The 18,900-nt window shown below is 38.9% G+C and overlaps 1 protein-coding gene across 13 annotated transcripts in view; it reads right to left on the bottom strand.

Moving 5' to 3' along the window:
* Positions 1-932: 932 nt before the first annotated feature.
* The window catches only part of NRCAM (neuronal cell adhesion molecule), a 191,792-nt gene continuing 173,824 nt past the window's right edge, over positions 933-18,900 (bottom strand). For 5 of the 13 annotated variants that reach the window (XM_040410913.1, XM_040410857.1, XM_040410858.1 and 2 more), the window contains 5 exons: positions 13,649-13,762; positions 13,087-13,236; positions 8,647-8,778; positions 4,612-4,690; positions 933-3,104 (listed from right to left, as the gene is read on the bottom strand). In XM_040410913.1, coding sequence (XP_040266847.1) covers positions 2,867-3,104; positions 4,612-4,690; positions 8,647-8,778; positions 13,087-13,236; positions 13,649-13,762 — 713 coding nt within the window. In that variant the 3' untranslated portion in view covers positions 933-2,866. The remainder of the gene's footprint in view (positions 3,105-4,611; positions 4,691-8,646; positions 8,779-13,086; positions 13,237-13,648; positions 13,763-18,900) is intronic. The other 8 variants (XM_040410906.1, XM_040410897.1, XM_040410890.1 and 5 more) reach the window with 2 other exon arrangements.

Below are 18,900 nucleotides of genomic sequence, written 5' to 3' on the forward strand. Positions count from 1 at the left end.
AGGAGGGAAAACAGTACACCTCTCTGAACAGTGTCTGGGAGGCTGTGGTTGCTGCTGCACGCAATGTTGATGGTGAACAGATCAAAACACTGACAGAATCCATGGATGGCAGGCTTTTGAGTGTCCTTGCAAAGAAAGGTGGCTATATTGGTCACTGATTTGTTTTTGTTTTGTTTTTGAATGTCAGAAATGTATATTTGTGAATGTTGAGATGTTATATTGGTTTCACTGGTAAAAATAAATAATTGAAATTGGTATATATTTGTTTTTTGTTAAGTTGCCTAATAATTATGCACAGTAATAGTCACCTGCACACACAGATATCCCCCTAAAATAGCTAAAACTAAAAACAAACTAAAAACTACTTCCAAAAATATTCAGCTTTGATATTAATGAGTTTTTTGGGTCTATTGAGAACATGGTTGTTGTTCAATAATAAAATTAATCCTCAAAAATACAACTTGCCTAATAATTCTGCACTCCCTGTATATCTACTTCTGGCTCTGGCTCAAAAATGTGAACCCAATCTAAAAGTGTTTATGAGCAACCACAATTTATCACACACACCTATAACAAGTGAAAAACGGGGCAGAAATCAAAGCATCCCCAAGCTTTATATTTTAAGATGTCATTCTTATAAGATGAAGAGTAAAATGACACATCCACAAAGCAGCTGAAACTTGAATACATTTATTAATATACAAAATGTCGCTTTTACACAAGAGAGTCTGCAGGTGAACCATGCACGGCTTGTGTTAGCATGTGTTACTTGTCCGGAGGTCATTGATCAAGGACTAAGGCACAATTCTCATGCTCTCTTGTGTCAATTATAAAGCTCGGCAGAGTGACAATATGAAGAATATGCTACCTTTAAGGGCGCAGACAGGTAACCTTGACACATCTGAAGCAGACACATCTTTTTGCTATATAAATTGACACAACACAGAATTATGTCACAGTGATTTCCCCTTGATAAAAGACCATCACAGTCACCGATAAACTATTGAAGTCTCTTTATCACCGGATACTGCCTAGTTGTGCTTTGAAATTTGAGATGTATGATTTATTTGAGGTCCATTTGGCCCCACTGAGACATTAAAACAAGTTGCTGATTCCCAGGAGTTAAAAGGCTGATAGAGAATGTAAGTGAAGGAAGGGACAGAAGTGTATTGACCGCTGCCAAGCTTGTGCTTTATTCCTATAGTGTTTGAGAGGAGGAATGGCAAATGTAACATACTGGCACAAGTTTAAGAAGTCTGCAGTAAATACAATAGTTCACTATGTCATTTCACAGCAAAATATATGCATTTAAGTAGATGCCTTGAAAATACCATGCACTCCGTTGGCTATAGTTCTTCTTACACAATACAGCATAACTCTTTGCTTTATTTCTCTGTAACATCTACAAGCATAAATGCATCTAATCTTTCTGTATATTTACAAATTGAACAAAATATCTACATATAAAAAGCTCACTTAAAATTAAACTTGATGCAAGTTATGAAAATGCAATATATTGGCAAATGAAACTGAGCATTGCTTCAACCATAGGCTGTTGTATAATTTCATAGGAAGCTAAACCACAGTATTGGAATAGTTTACGTAGTCAAGAGGAATATGCTGTCACGGGTGACATCCATCCGTTCTCTTTTGCAGGATTGCATTCTGTTTTTTTGTCCTGTACCTCTAAGAAGATCTAAAGTAGATATTGGCGTATGAGTCCTAGGTGAAATTCACTGAGACACCCCGTGAGTAACAGATGGGCTTATTTCTAAGCGGTATATGGATCTCAGTGCATGCTGTGCTTTCATTTCTCAATCTGATCAAGGTTTCTGCTATGTACACTTTGCTGTTCATAGCAATGTCAGTAAACAGTGGACTTGCAGCAGCATATAGACAATTTCATTTTACAATAGAGATTATTTTTCTTCCAATAATGCTTTTATAATGTCTTTATCATTTACATAATTTACATTTTTGGCAAAAATCGATACTGTAGTTCATCAGTCTTTACCGTGCCAACATACCCAGCAGAGCAGTGCATCGTGGAATGCATATCAAATAAAGGCACTGAACAATATGCATGGGGGTTCATGAAGCCAATGTCCCAATGTCCCCTCAGTGACTGTGAAGAATACAAATCCCAGAATGCATTGCAAAGCTGATCCGTTTATGGAATCTATATAGCCTGATTTATACATAGTGTACAAAATACAACACTGTACGTATAATACTTTGTTGAAAAGGCAGTAAAATAATGGGAGCAACTAGCATATATTTGGGTCTTGAGTGAGCATCAGCAAATGCAAGTATCATACTTCAATGATTTAGTCGCCGTATAGATATATTTACGTTCTAGTCTTGTATAAAGACATGGTAGAGTATACAATAAATTCACCAACTTCACCAGCAATGTCCACATAGACATTGAAGTTCTACACACTGTCACACTACTATAATACTGACAAAATAAACGGATTCTATACCCAGGTGTCTGACCAAGGACTGAATAACAAAGGACCAAACCATGGCTTACATACACTGGTTGGTAGGTGAAATGTGGATCATTTCATGCATTACAGGTTCATATAGAGGAGATAGAGGACTTTAGGCTTACTTCAATTTGCTACATTGGTGGTTCTGTGCATGTTTTTGCACGCTGTGGAAAAAACGATACACCCTGAACAAAAAGATGAACATGATGTACCATTACACCGACATCCAGTACCACTTACAAGAGCTTGCATTTAGAAAGTACTGTTCAAAGTATGAATATCTCTACGTCGCGTGGACCACTGAATGAAAGCTGAGTGCATTGAATGGAACGTGGCAGCTTGCAAAAGAGAATATGACCACTTAATGATGACTACACAAAGGAATTCATGGCATTGACAGGAGATGGAGCCTCTGAACTTTCGTTGCCTTCTACAGGTTCTTTTTCTTTTTTGCCACTATATTGTCCAATGAAGGAGCCATCTTCATTAAACTGCCCATTTACTCCTTCTCCATAATCCACTAAACTGTCATCACTGTCATCTTTCTTCACAGTTCTGTCTGACGGAGTCCGGCTTCCTTTTTTAAGAGGTTTGTGGTCTTCTGCATCACTGGTAAAGAAATATTAGAGTTTAAGAATGGGCTACTTATTCAAATCACATGCAACTATTTCCAACAATCAGGCAATATGATAGCATTGTACAGATTGCATTAACATGCTGTCAACCATTGAAAGAAATCGTCAGGCCGCTATGGGGTATTATATATGCGTGACATCTGCAATATCTTATGGATTCATATTTTTTAAGTTTCTTAATTCTGATTTTCAATGATGGTGTAGTGCTAAAATACTGTATGATTTTCCTTCATAGGAATATACAGTAGATATATAATTGCTTAATGAAGTGAAAGTAGTAGGTAAAATATCAAGCTTTTTATAAGTAAACATAGTAACATTGGGGGTCATTTACTATGCTGAAATATGCCTAAATTAGGCGTATTCCAGGAGCAGATCTGCAACTCCCCGTTCATGTCAGGTCTAAAATTGTGAGCGTGGAAGGGCACAGGCCGGCTGGCCCATCTCATTCATCACTTTCTACATCTGTTTTAGGCACAGAAAATGGTCTAAATGTAGGACAGCTAGGAAGGCATCTTACATGTAGAACTAGCTAGGAAGCTATCTTACATGTAGATCTAGCTAGTAAGCTATCTTACATCTAGAACTAGCTAGGAAGCCATCTTACATGTAGAACTAGCTAGGAAGCTATCTTACATGTAGAACTAGCTAGGAAGCTATCTTACATGTAGAACTAGCTAGGAATCTATCTTACATGTAGAACTAGCTAGGAATCTATCTTACATGTAGAACTAGCTAGGAAGCTATCTTACATGTAGAACTAGCTAGGAAGCTATCTTACATGTAGAACTAGCTAGGAAGCTATCTTACATGTAGAACTAGCTAGGAGGCTATCTTACATGTAGAACTAGCTAGGAGGCTATCTTACATGTAGAACTAGCTAGGAAGCTATCTTACATTTAGAACTAGCTAGGAAGCTATCTTACATTTAGAACTGGCGCTGGATGTGCCAAAGTTATGGAGAAGCCGGCGCCTCTTCATAGCTTCGGCGGATCCACCGCCAGCTTAGGGCTTTATTGATCAAAAAGGCAAAAAAAAAAACATCAGGTGGAAGCCAATTTTCCTCATTTTAGGGGAACAATTCCTTCCCGGCTCCAATCAGGCAATCAGAATAACTCCCTGGATCAACGACCCATCTCTAGTAGCTAAAGCCTGTAATATTATTACACTTCAGAAATACATCCAGACCCCTCTTGAACTCTTTTAGTGAATTCACCACCACCACCTCCTCTGGCAGGAGCACCACAGTGGCGTATATCTGTTCGTAAATGACCCCCAGTGTGTTTTTGGATCAAAAAATGTATAACAAAAAGAAAAAAAAACACCAAAACAAACAAATATGTTTTATGGCTATTTTTAAGTCCCAAAAATCTGCATACAAAGGATGCCTCTAGCAACTTTTCATTGATAGGATTTGGCTTTTCAGAAAACTTGGAAAGAAAATGTAAAAGCAACCATACATGCCAGGACAAATTCCTTACCTGTATTCACCAAACGTTCCATCATCCTCTTTCATGGGCTGTATTTCAGGGTCTGCATGGGCATCTTCCTTCTCTTTCACTATTAATAAGTAAAAACGAAAGCACAAGATAAATGCATACAGGGCATAAAGCACATTAAGTGGAAACACCTATCATATAAAAACACTAAAAATTGGCTGCACTAAACATGAATTACTTTTTCTTCTGACTCCTCTACCATTTTATTTGCATTCAAAACACCAATTTTGAGGCCTCTGAGGGTTTTGGAACTGGGAACAAGAATGGACAGATAACAGGAATTATATAAATACCATCCATATGAAGTATTAAAGGGGTTTCTGAGATTTTGATATTGATGGCCTATTATCAGTGTAGGAGAACAATATCAGATTGGAGGGGTTCACCAATCAGTAAAAAATCTGAACTAAAACTACCTGAAATGTGTATATATATATATATATATATATATGTGTATATATATATATATATATATATATATATATATGTGTGTGTATATAAAAATATATATATTTATATATATATATATATATATATATATATATATGTGTGTGTGTGTGTGTGTGTGTAGTATGTATAGTACAGACCAAAAGTTTGGACACACCTTCTCATTCAAAGAGTTTTCTTTATTTTCATGACCATGAAAACTGTAGATTCACACTGAAGGCATCAAAACTATGAATTAACACATGTGGAATTATATACATAACAAACAAGTGTGAAACAACTGAAAATATGTCATATTCTAGGTTCTTCAAAGTAGCCACCTTTTGCTTTGATTACTGCTTTGCACACTCTTGGCATTCTCTTGATGAGCTTCAAGAGGTAGTCCCCTGAAATGGTTTTCACTTCACAGGTGTGCCCTGTCAGGTTTAATAAGTGGGATTTCTTGCCTTATAAATGGGGTTGGGACCATCAGTTGCGTTGAGGAGAAGTCAGGTGGATACACAGCTGATAGTCCTACTGAATAGACTGTTAGAATTTGTATTATGGCAAGAAAAAAGCAGCTAAGTAAAGAAAAACGAATGGCCATCATTACTTTAAGAAATGAAGGTCAGTCAGTCAGCTGAAAAATTGGGAAAACTTTGAAAGCAAGGGCTATTTGACCATGAAGGAGAGTGATGGGGTGCTGTGCCAGATGACTTGGCCTCCACAGTCACCGGACCTGAACCCAATCGAGATGGTTTGGGGTGAGCTGGACCGCAGAGTGAAGGCAAAAGAGCCAACAAGTGCTATGCATCTCTGGGAACTCCTTCAAGACTGTTGGAAGACCATTTTCAGGGGACTACCTCTTGAAGCTCATCAAGAGAATGCCAAGAGTGTTCAAAGCAGTAATCAAAGCAAAAGGTGGCTACTTTGAAGAACCTAGAATATGACATATTTTCAGTTGTTTCACACTTGTTTGTTATGTATATAATTCCACATGTGTTAATTCATAGTTTTGATGCCTTCATAGTCATGAAAATAAAGAAAACTCTTTGAATGAGAAGGTGTGTCCAAACTTTTGGTCTGTACTGTATATATATCTATCTATATGTGTGTATGTATCTATCTATATATATATATATATATATATATATACACACATACACATATATGTGTGTATATATACACACACACATATAGATATATATATATATATATATATATAGATTTATATATATAATTAATATACAGTATATAAATCAGTAATGTATGGTACTGATCAGTGCTCAGCGGCTGCAGGAGGCAAGAGACTGTGGTGGTCCAGTGGACACTGACGTTACTTTCATTGGTCACGTGGCCTAGGCACAACTCAGTTAAATTAAGGCCTCTTGCACACAAACTTTTTTTTTTCCGTTTACGTTCGGTTTTTGCGTTCCGTATAGGGACCGTATACAGAACCATTCATTTCAATGGATCTGCAAAAAAAAAACGGAAGGTACTCCGTATGTCTTCCGTTTACGTATTTCTGTTTTTCCATTCCGTTCAAAGATAGAACATATCCTATTATTGTCCGCATAACGGACAAGGATAGTACTGTTCTATCAGGGGCCAGCTGTTCCGCTCCGCAAAAAACGGAATGCACACAGACATCATCCAAATTTTTTGATGAAGGAGTGAGTTAACACTCTGAAACCCGTATGGTTTGAGCTACACACCTGTATACCCCAAGACCCACTCCAGATATCCATGGATATATGCTAACGTAGCGCTCTGTCATGGAATAGGAGAAGCGCTTTTTTTACTATCTGTACCTACCTCCCAAACTAAGAACAAGACAGAGTAACCGGAAACCGACGTATTGAAACACGTGGGATGCCGAACTATAACTTCCAGGACTATGTGAGACGCCAGGTACCACACTCGGAGATCTGCATTCAGCGCAACCGGGAGGTGAGGCACTACGGTCGAAGCGGTCTTCAGGAAGGAGGTAACAGAAAGCCAGGTCCCGACCGCTCCATGGGACGCCACGTAGTAGCGGTGCTACCGATCGATACGAACCACCAACATAAAGGGTTCACTATATACCTACTACCCAGTGATTAAATGAACACATATACTAACAAACTATCTTAATGAGATATAACTGACTCAGTAAACTAACCTATAAACTAAATAGACATATTTGCTAATTACCTGCTAATAACTGTCTAACAAGATTTGACTGCAATATTAACCGAACCTACAGCTAATACGCACAATAACTATCAATGGTATCAGTGCACTGATGACATGGACTTTATGCAGCAACATATATGAATGTACTACCATAATTTAAAGGGATAGTGTCGTGCATATGACCAAAAGTGGTAACAGTGCAGCTACACAGCAGCCTGTAACAACACTTTCTCCCATTCAACTAAATGCATCAAGGATTGCCTGGGTTATACCAGATACCCTGTGGAGCACATATACCCCGGAGAATACACTGATACATCCCTATCATCTGCTATAGCATAGAGGGCCACCACCAGCTAGAGCCAAGAAGGCCATATTTTTTTTTATCAACAACCACCCATATAGTGGAAAACACTTGACTAACTCCCTGGAGATTTTTATTTGTGACCTGCTGCTTACACCCCATAGGTGGTTATGTATAAGAGAGATCACGTTGCATGAGGACTGTATGAGATTAGTCCATATATCCTTTTACTTGTTATCATTTTATCTGCTTAATATTGTTTTAAGATTGTTTTATTTGTTTTTATTGATTATCAATACATATTGCTCTTTTTTCATTAAACCTAAATTTTTTACAACTTCTCTGAGTGGTTTCAGATGCTGAGTGCCTGTCGCTCCAACTAACCTGTCCATATTCACCTTCTTTTTGACTGGGTGTGTCAAACATGACAAGAGCACCATTTCCACACCTATAGGCAGATGATCCTCTATATCATATCCATTAATCTGTTAATTTTTTCCATATACGTTCAGTTTTTTGCGTTCCGTACACGGACCGTATACGGCACAATTAATTTCATTTGATCCCCCAAAAAAATTTGAACATATCCTATTGTTGTCCACATAACTGACAAGGATAGTACTGTTCTCTCAGGGGCCAGCTGACTGCAAAATACTGAAAAAGCCATACGTTTGTGTGCAAGAGGCCTAAAGGAAATTGGTCTGAGTTGCAATACCAAGCCCAACCACTATCCACTGGACAGCGCTGTGCTTGGTAAGCTGTGATGAGGCTGAGGTGCTCACTGGAGCCTCGCAGCCTGCTCAAACTGCTAATCCTGACAACAGGTCATCAGTATTGAACAACCTGAAAACCCTTTTAATGTAAAGTGCAATTCCATATTCAAAAATTTAAATATAGCTTTTCATCAATATATTTATAATAAAATGTTATTTTGACAAAAATCATTAGTTGGTTTTCCAGCAGATGGATGTGAAGAATTCTCTATGAATCTTCAACCATCTAAACTAAATAAAATATATATATATATATATCCTTTTTACTCACTTTATTGTGGGCATAATAATTTTTGTAAATACAGTAAATATCCAACTCATTTAAAAAATCCATCTTACCTGGATATTTTCCACCTTTATTTCTTCGGATAAAACAAACGATCAGCAGTACTAAAATGAGGAGGGCTACAGCACACATTAGGCCAATAAACCATCCCTGCGTAGCTATGTCAACCTGTCGACTGGCCATGGCTAGAAAATTTGAAAGACGGATTGTTAATAGTTCATAAAGACAGTGAAGGTTCGACTTTATCCAAGAACTAATAAGATCAAAATAATCAAAAACTAAAATGTAATTTTCTCCTTGTACAATCAAACATTAGTCAATGCGCTCCCCAACAGCTGGACACAGCCAGATACCTTTTTCTTATAGAACAATGTGAAAACACATATATGCAATAAACAGAACCAAATACCACAATACACAAATACAATCTACTGAAAGCCATATACTAGTTCATGAAAAGATTATGTACATCAAGTGTGCAGCAATGATAAGGTTGTTTCACTAGCTCTGGAAGAATGTTATTACATTCCATGTTGAATAAAATATGACTAGTATTATTATTATATTAACCCAATATTACCACACTCCACTTCCATATTCAGGTAAATGAAAAGATTACCCAACTATTCCCCTCTATTCACACTCGCATTGCCTATACTTTATACAATAAATGTATTAGGATGTGTTAATATAAAAGGATGATATACAGTATATACTGCAAAGGTTTCTGCAATACAACTATCAATTACTCCACACTACATCATCAATAAGGAACCTTCCTAAATAGAGTTTTCTGAGATTTAAAGGGAACCTGTCACCTAAAAAAACGCCTCCCAAACAACCAGCATTACCTTAAAGTATCCAGCAGTATGTTTCTAAAGATCCTATTCTTCCTCTGGCCAGATGCACCAAAATCTTGAAAAACGAACTTTCCCCCCTGCACGCACTATGTAACAGCAGAGTTTGAAGTCAAGGGGGCAGCGGCCTCCTCGCTTCAAGTCAGGATAACCACTCCCCCTTTCCCTGCCCCTTCACTTTTGATTAACAGCAGATAGTTTTTGGCTGTACAGCAAAGCTGGCCGAAGTCTCACACATGCGCCTGTCTCTATTAACGTTCCTGCACATTGCTGTATACCGCTGTTAGGTAGTTTTTAGCGGTCATGGTTATCCTGACTTGAAACGAGGAGGCCGCTGCCCCCTTGACTTTAAACTCTGCTGTTACATAGCGCATGCAGGGGAATAAAGTTAGTTTTTCAAGATTTTGGTGCATCTGGCCAGAGGAAGAATAGGATCTTTAGAAACATACTGCTGGCTACTTTAAGGTAATCCTGGTGGTTTGGGAGGCGTTTTTTAGGTGACAGGTTTCCTTTAAATACTGATGACCTGTATCTGATCAGTGAGGCTCCGACGCCCGGGACCCCCCACTGATCAGCTGTTTGGGAAGGCATTGGTTCCTGTGAGCACCGCGGCCTTCTCCGTGTTCACCAGGCACAGCGCCATACATTGTATAGCGGCTGTGCTTGGTATCTCAGCTCAGCCCCATTAACCGAGCTGCTCCTAGGCCATGTAAACCCTGAAAGTGTTGTCACTTGGCCTAGGGAAAGCTGTGAGAAGGCCACAGTGCTGCTGTGAGCGCCGGTGCCTTCTCAAACAGCTGATTGGCAGGGTCTCAGGTGTCGGACCCCAACCATTCAAATACTGATGACCTATCCAGAGGATAGGTCATCAGTATTTAAAAACCCCTGTAATGGCATAGTACAGATTTAGTATGCCTTAAATGGAATGTCTTACACCCCTCTCCCCCAAACGACTGCCTTCTCATTACGACTAGGGACTGTATTAGATCGCCTGATACTCGGGCAGTGCGACCACCGATGGATGATGCAACATCCACAGCACTTATTTGTACCAGCCTGATTACACAGGTAGGAAGGATTACTACTGCAGTCACTCCTCCCTCATTCTGTTCTAATGACTATCTGCAGATTCACCTCCAATCAGACCACAGCTAAAAAAGGTTATGTACATATTACTATACTTTAAGGAAAATTTATTTTTGTGGACAATGAGTTATTTAAAAAGTTAATCTCTGTACAATTATCACTACATGGTGGGGTGCAGGGGGTTAATGCACCCTTCCATGAGTGTTAGCAGTTCAATCATACATATTCCATACATATTGTCAATATTTCCAGTGTCCAGTTGAACATCTGAGTCACTAAGTTGCACGATGACAATATGATGCATGATGACAGTAGATCCTGTTCAATGTGCTGCTCAGAAACAATGACTGTAGGTGCCGGATGAAGGACACATACATTCACCTGACGAATGTGTGTTCATCACCAGCACCTTTTACACAGGCCAATTATCAGTAACGAGCATTTCTACAAATGCTCATCCCTCCTCTGGCCCGATTATCGGTCTGTGTAAAAGGACCATTACTCTCTAACCATTTTCTCCAATTATATCTTACTGTGAAATAATTCTGACATTATTACATAATCATTAGTCATGAAGCCATCATACCTCTGCACTACTTATTAACAGCCCGCTGACCTCTCATGTGGCCAAGGCCTAAAGCTACTCCACTGCTTTCACAGTCTCTGAGAAGGGGATGCATCAATGCAGAGGATGTGTCAAAGACCTACTAACTCAGTACTAAGTTATCTTTGTACTGCTTAGTCTATTGCCAGTTCCATAGGTTGGAAACTTTAGTAAATATACTGTATTTACTTAAAAAGCATGTCCTGTCTAATGGCACACAATAGGAGAAGGAACAATTTAATCCTACAAACATTTCAGACCATCCTTGTCAATGTCGTAAAAATAAAATAGTGATTATATTTTTTCCTAATGAATACTACTGCATATACCAGATAATGAAACATATGCTCTTCTAATATATTTTCTAATTGTATGCTTTTTATTTTTTGCACAAGACTATGGGGGGCAGCCCTGTGAACAGCAGTTCAGAGATTTGCTTTACAGTAGCCACCTGAGTTTTGTGTCCATGCTGTGTGGCCGGTGCAGAGGAAGCTGCCCCAATAACCCACTGTCATTGGTTTGATCCTGTGTTATCTGCCTCCAGTTTTATATCAGTCATATTACGCCACCAATATGCATTAAAAAAAACTATGTTTAGCATAAAAATGTTATTTAAACAACAGGTCTTCTCTGACCATACATTCCTCCTGTGAATTTTTTTTCCCAAGAACACAACTTCATACACCTCCTTTCATACAATTGTGTTGACAAATTATAACTTTAGACAATTTAGTGCACTTGTATATTGTTAAAGGGGTTGGACACTTTCTGGCTACTTTTGACCAATATGTATGTAAGATGACTAAATGAAACATATTAGTATATAGCCATTGTTGATTGTCTGTGCATTTGCTTCATTTCTTTAAACATGTCCCCTTGCTGGGCAAATCTTCTGTGCTGTCCACACAGAAGACCTGTCCATAATATGGCCACTTATGGAGGGTCACATGACCAGGCAAAAATACACATCACATCATTCAGCCTTCTCGACTCAAATGCCCTTGCAATGTTGAGAATGGTGGAGACTAAGTGATTTTCCTGGACACCCTTCATCAGCAGCCATTTTATGGACAGCACAAAAGACTTGGCCAACAATGGAAAATACTCTATAAAATATAGAAAAAGACTATATTAGTATGTGCCACACCTTTGGTGTGCCTCCAAATTTTATAAGGTGGCACATATACAGCAGGATCATGGATGCATTATTATATAGTTACATAGTTGGTAATATAGAAAGAGACAGGGGTTCATCAAGTCCAACTTATTATGGGAGTATTCTCACAGATTCACTATATAAAATAGGGCCAAGGGCTATTGATAGTATTCAGTATATTGGGCAGACTAGATGGGCCAAATGGTTCTTATCTGCCGACACATTCTATGTTTCTATATGGAGACATACAGAATGCCCGCTACTATTATTTCTTAGATATACAGTAGCGGAAACACTTTCTTTACCTTGATTTTATAAGGATAGATTGTAAGTTGCACTTTGGTTATGTAGAGGGGTACTCTGTGTAATGTGTAGGTGAATGAGTGGCACAAGTATCCACTTAGCAGGAAACATATCCAGTGCATTTCACCTTCCAAACTGCAAGGCTGCACTTTTACCCAATGCCTGTATGTGCCCCATGTGCTTTTCAGTAATTTGAGGCGTATTAGCAGAAATATTTGTAAAAATGGCAAATGCAAAATATGAGATCAACATGCTGATATAGCGGATAGTATTCTTAAATATGAACGGGAGGAGTCTCAAACTTGAATATCATTGCTATGCATAGATCATACTGTACAGGTTTGCACTTGTCCTAATATACAGCATGAACACCTTTCATTAACGTCATGAGGCAGTATTCTAAAACCACTTGTTTTTCCTCCACATACATGGAGGCGTCCCTGAGATATTTGTGTGAGGCACATGGGTTGCTGCACAAATGCCTCACCTGGACCTGTCTGAAATGTTTCTTCTGAATACAAATCTGCATGATCATCAGAATAAACTCGAACTTTATATGATGTTCCAGGAGATAAACCCTTTAATACAAAGGAGCTCCGAGTACCATTTATAGTTTCCTCCTTCCAGTCTTCTTTGTCTAGAAGAATTTCAGACAATAGGAATAACTTCATTTATTATGCTTGTAGGTTCTGATCAATTGCACTACAGTAGCATGCAAGGGAAGCTTTATTATACTTTATGAAACTAAACTTCAAGTCATTGATCCCACGGAACAGGATTCAGATACAGAGGCTCAAGGGAAGTGGCTTTTGGTTCAACGCAATGATCATGGAGTTTAAGCTTTTGGGTTGAATTCTTTAAAATAAGAATATAAGACACATGTATCTCCATTAAAGATCATACATTCTGTACAGGGATGTCCCAGATTTCATGCATCAATTAAGACATTCCATCATCCAAACTTGTTCTGTGGCATTATCCTACTCCATTAGACTTTAAAGGGGTCTTACAGAAATGTAGGAGTATATTTTATTGAAAGAGGCTCTTACTCAATTCTACATATTTAACAAACAGCTTGGTATCTATGTTCTCAGAATTCCACACGACAGTAGCTGATGTTTCCGCAGTAGTGATATTCTTGATCAGGGGAGTGACTGGCTGAGCTATGTAAGAAGAAAGAAATTAATCTTTTACCCAACATTTTACATTGAAAGCATGCATCTCTACTTAGTTCTCAATTTCTGGAGATAAGAGCTAATCATTTGAATAAAGTCATCTAGGCCGCTTCCATATCGGATCTCTGTCCATCTTAGAGCACGTTGTTTATGACTCTAAGATACTGTGCTTCATAAGGACATATGCAAGCTTATTAGTATTAGGTGACTGCAAGACTAGGGATACCCAATAGACCATAGGTGGCACCATTACACAGGGTTTCTGGTTTTATGTGGCATTTATAATGTAGAGAATGTTAAAAAAAAAAAGGCACTTACTAATGTATTGTTATTGTCCAAGTTGTTTCCTTCGCTGGTTTGATAAATTTTCCATCACATTATACACTGCTTGTATCCAGGGGTTATGACTACCCTGCAATCCATAAGAAAAGGTGCTGGTCTCTCTGGTAGCTGGAACTGTGTGAGTGCACATAGGCCAGTGCCTTTTCCTATAGCTTGCAAGCATGACCACTGCTGCTGGATTGCAGGGTGGTCATAATCCCTAGCGGGTAACACTAGGGAGGATGGACACCATCGCAGCTTGCTATTCGCTGCTTCCTCCTTCACCGGATGTTTTGATCCGCGAGATGGGGAGATGCAGTGGCAGCCGTGCAGCGATCCGGAGGGATACTGGTGACGGGGACCGGGTAAGTATAGTCTATAGGAGGGGCCCGGGCATGGGGGGGGGATGGGTATTTCTACTATACTAGAAAGCTTAGAACTTGATGCACCAAATTTGCCACTCTAATTTATTATGGAAGATAGATTTGGTACATCTTTAGACACTTTTGTCTAACTTCATGCCAATAACTTTATGCCATGCTGTCTCTTCTTCTAAGTTATGCCCTCTTTGTCTATGGAGGCACAAAAGGTGCCTAAAACATATAATAAATCTGGAACAAAGCGTGTATGACACTCTTTTAGAGCACATTGAGGCAAAATTCTCATGCATTTATTATAGGGTGGGCTCGCGCTAGCGTTATGCCATTCCGTTATAAGTTCCGTTTATAACAGAATGACCAGACGGAATGCAAAACGGAAGCCTTTAAGAGGCATTCCGTTTTCCTCCATCCTAATAGAAGTCTATGGGCAGCATTTACAGATCAGCCTGGTTTCTGTTATGCAGGACTGAAAAAAAAAGTCCTGTCGATGGGACTTTGTTTCCATCCTGTATAACAGAAACCAGACGAATCCGTTATGCTTGCCCATAGACCTCTATTAGGACTCTTAAAGGCTTCCGTTTTGCATTCCATCTGGCTATTCGGTTATAAACGGAACCTATAACAGAATGACATAATGCTAGTGCGAGCCCACCCTAAGTAAGTCTGCCACAATGTTTCTACTCACTGACAGAAAAGTTATCTTGAAAACAGTGAATTATGAACAATATTATAAAGTTGCATACTTTATAGTATACAAAAATAGGCTAAATTTACATAAGGCCAGAAAAATGCTGTGTAATAGCCGACCTCATATTAAATACCGGTAATACAGCTGAACTTGGTCACTACATGACTGGCCATATTCATCTTTTTGTCCTATAATACCTTTTTACAGAAGTTTATTTGTTTCCTTAATAAAAATGAACCATAAGTCTAATGAGTATCCCGAGCCTAAAGGGTTTTTTCTTTTGATACTTAATACAATAGATGAAAATAAAGTTAACACTATCTCCAAAAATTAATACTTCTGCCTATTACATACTGCATGCATATTTCATGCTGTTTCAGTCTACGAAACACCAGCAATGTGTTCCTGATTAATGAGAAATGTGTACTCTTTTTATATATGCACTGGTATTTTACTAGTGTCTGCGAGTATTCACATTAGTAAAAATGTGTTTGTATCCCTAGTGTGTTGACAGCCAAAGAACTATCATAATTAGGGTGCATTCACTCATCTGTTCTTTTGTTTGTTTTTGCGGACCCATTGTAATAATGCCTATTCTTGTCCGCAAAATGAACACGAATAGGACATGTTCTATCCTTCTTGCGGGTGTGCTGTCCTATTCTTTGCAGCCCCATTGAAATGAATGGCTCCAATTGGTAAAATATGCGGACTGGATGGGGACCAAAAATATGGTCATGTGAATGGGGCCTTACAGTTAGGCCTCATGCACACAACCACACACTAAATAACCTGTATTAAAAATGGTGCCATATTCCATCAAAGGGCATGTTAAACAGGCATCACTTCTATTCAATGATTTAAGGGCCATAATAAGGACCCATAGGAAGACTGCATTGCAGATTCCCACACAAGTTAAAGAGTTTAATAAAGAATAGGTTGCAAATAACCCTGCAAATTTTTTTACAAGTGGTGGACCTAAAGGTCCTAAGGCCAAATGAATACACTATTAACTACTTACACAAAAAAATAAAAAAATAACAAAATCCAGCAGCAGGCTCAGGAAAAAATCTGATTTCTTTATTACTTCATGATAAAATCCTTAGGCTGACCAGGCAGGCAAGGTCTACGCATTTCGACTGTATGTCTTAATCATGTGGTCATGATTAAGACGTACAGTCGAAACGCGTAGACCTTGCCTGTCTGGTCAGCCTATGAATTTTATAATGAAGAAATAAAGAAATTGGATTTTATCCTGCTGCTGGTTTTTTCAACTGTTTTGATTGATTCCTGGTCCGGGATCCGTGCATGGCGAAGGAGGACGGTGGGAGAGCTGAAATCCCTTTTTTTCTTATATTTAAAGCCTACTGGTGTACTGCTCCACAACATGTGTACTTATATTTTGGGTTCCTTTGATTCAATGCATGGTATACAGCCATTTTGCCAGTTCTTCTACCCCTGGTAGGAAGTGTACATTTTACTGTGTGTTTGGAAGAGACAGGGCGTGGGTGCTATTTCAGATTAATTCTAGATGGGCATCGTCAGTATATTTCTTTCCTGGCATTCAAGGAGTAAGGCTGGGTTCACACCTGAGCGTATTCGATAAGCGCTTTTTACAGGCGTTTTTATCGGGCGTTTTTGAGGCGTATTTTGGGGCGTATTTTGGAAACGCGCGTAGTACAAGCGCTTGTGTGATTAACCACAGAGGCATCCAATGAAAAACTGCCACAATACGCGCGACAATATGCCCCAAAGAAGCTCCTGTACTTCTTGGGGCGTAGGGCGTTCGTACGCGCTGTAAAACTCTCAGGTGAGAACCATGTCCATAGGGAAGCATTGGTTTTTGCCTTTTGAACGTTTTACAGCGCGTAGGAACACGCTGTAAAACGCTCAGGTGTGAACCTAGCCTTACTGGCAACATCAATTTCCAGTAACATGGGAAATAAGTGCTGGCCTTTATAGTTCAGGGTAATGGAGAAAAATAAAAACACTTCTATAGATTCATGTCACTGAATGTGGTTTTCATATTGTACTGAATGCAAATCTTATACACAGCACAGACATTGCTAGTAGTTAGTAACACTATCTATGTCCTTGAGGTGTAACCGCAATATATAAAGCTTAATCCACTAAACGAAGAAGACGTGTTCTCTCTGCTACAGGATGTATTATGGCCTTGCATGTAGAAGCAGCCAACTCACAATCCACAGAGCCACAAGGGTTAAACTGCGTCTTGCTACATCTTTAATGGGCAGTTGCAGCCCAACATTTTAACAACTGCTTGGAAAGCATTTTCCATGAATGTTACTCCACTTAGTGGATTGAACTTTTCTTTGGTAATACGTTTTCATACATACTATCTGCAGAACTAGTGTAAATTTACAATAGCATCGATCACACAAGAAGAAGAAAGACGATACCCCTGAAGTGCGTTGGGCGAACAGTGTGCATAACAGTGGAAGTGGCAAAAAAGGAATCTGCCGTTCATCCAGCACCAGCATGGAAAGTAAGAGAGAAACAGAGAGAAAGGCACTTTATCAGACTTGTTAATCTCAACGACATCACACGCTTACCTGTTAATATACATATCCATGCAATTCATGCTTATTTCAGTGAAGCAAAGTGTTAGAAAGCTGTGAAGTGAGCTACAACAACTGCTATCAAGGCACCTAGTCATGCAGTGCGTCTTATTCACATAAGTTCTCTAATAGGAATAGATGGTTGCCACCTTTCTTTCTGGTAATAGCATTTGTAGTCATATTCATTACATTCAAATACAAAAAGACAAATGTAATAAAAACCTGCGGGACATATACCAAACTACTGTGATTACACCTGGATTGCAGAATAATATAAATGTGTTTGTATAGACTGCCTCATGTATCTCTGTATCCATCAGCCATAATATTAAAGTGTGGAGAATAACACTGACTAACTGTTAAGGGGTGGGATACCTTCAGGTTTCTGGATGGAGTTTTGGAGGCCAAAGCCAGGAGTGAATTCAGAAAAAAGAAGAAGTATCTGTCCTCCATACATTCTCTCCTTTTATGATCCACTCCTGATTTTGCCTTCCAAAATTGCATCCAGGAACTTAAATCTTAGACAGCAAGTGGAAGCAAGAAAAATGGACACGCATGAGGATCTTGTCGAATTTGACGAGGGCCAGATTGTGAAGTCTAGACAACTGGGTCACGGCATCTACAAAACAGCAGACTTTGTGAAGTGTCACCAGTATGCGATGGTTAGAACTTACCAAAAGTGGGTCAAAGAAGGACAACCAGTGCATCAGTGACAGATCCATGGGTATCCAAGGCTCAATGTACGTGAGAAGCAAAACCTAGCCTGTCTGTTCCAATGCCACAAAAGGGCTATTATAGCAAAATTGCTAAAAAAAATTACTGACAACACACAGTGCATTGTAGCTTGTTGTACGCCACCTAGTCCACAGTACATTTGGTAGGTGGTATTAATGGTATGGCTGATCGGTGTATATTCTCATATATATAAGGCAGAGATTTATCCACCACATGACACTTACCCTGCTTACTATTGGGTAAGTAGTGAATACCATTGAGTGTGTTTTCTAAATCTACAGAAGTCCCTTAAGCATACATAAAGATAACCATTATTACTAGCTCATTTGCATGAGTTGTAAAGAAAGGATTATATTTTTAATTAGTCGTGGTGTTAAGTAAGCGAATTAACTAAGCAGTGACAGAGTCTGAGAAGCAACAAACAAA

This window comes from Bufo bufo, chromosome 1 (genome assembly GCF_905171765.1).
Source record: "Bufo bufo chromosome 1, aBufBuf1.1, whole genome shotgun sequence".
Classification (NCBI taxonomy): Eukaryota; Metazoa; Chordata; class Amphibia; order Anura; family Bufonidae; genus Bufo; species Bufo bufo.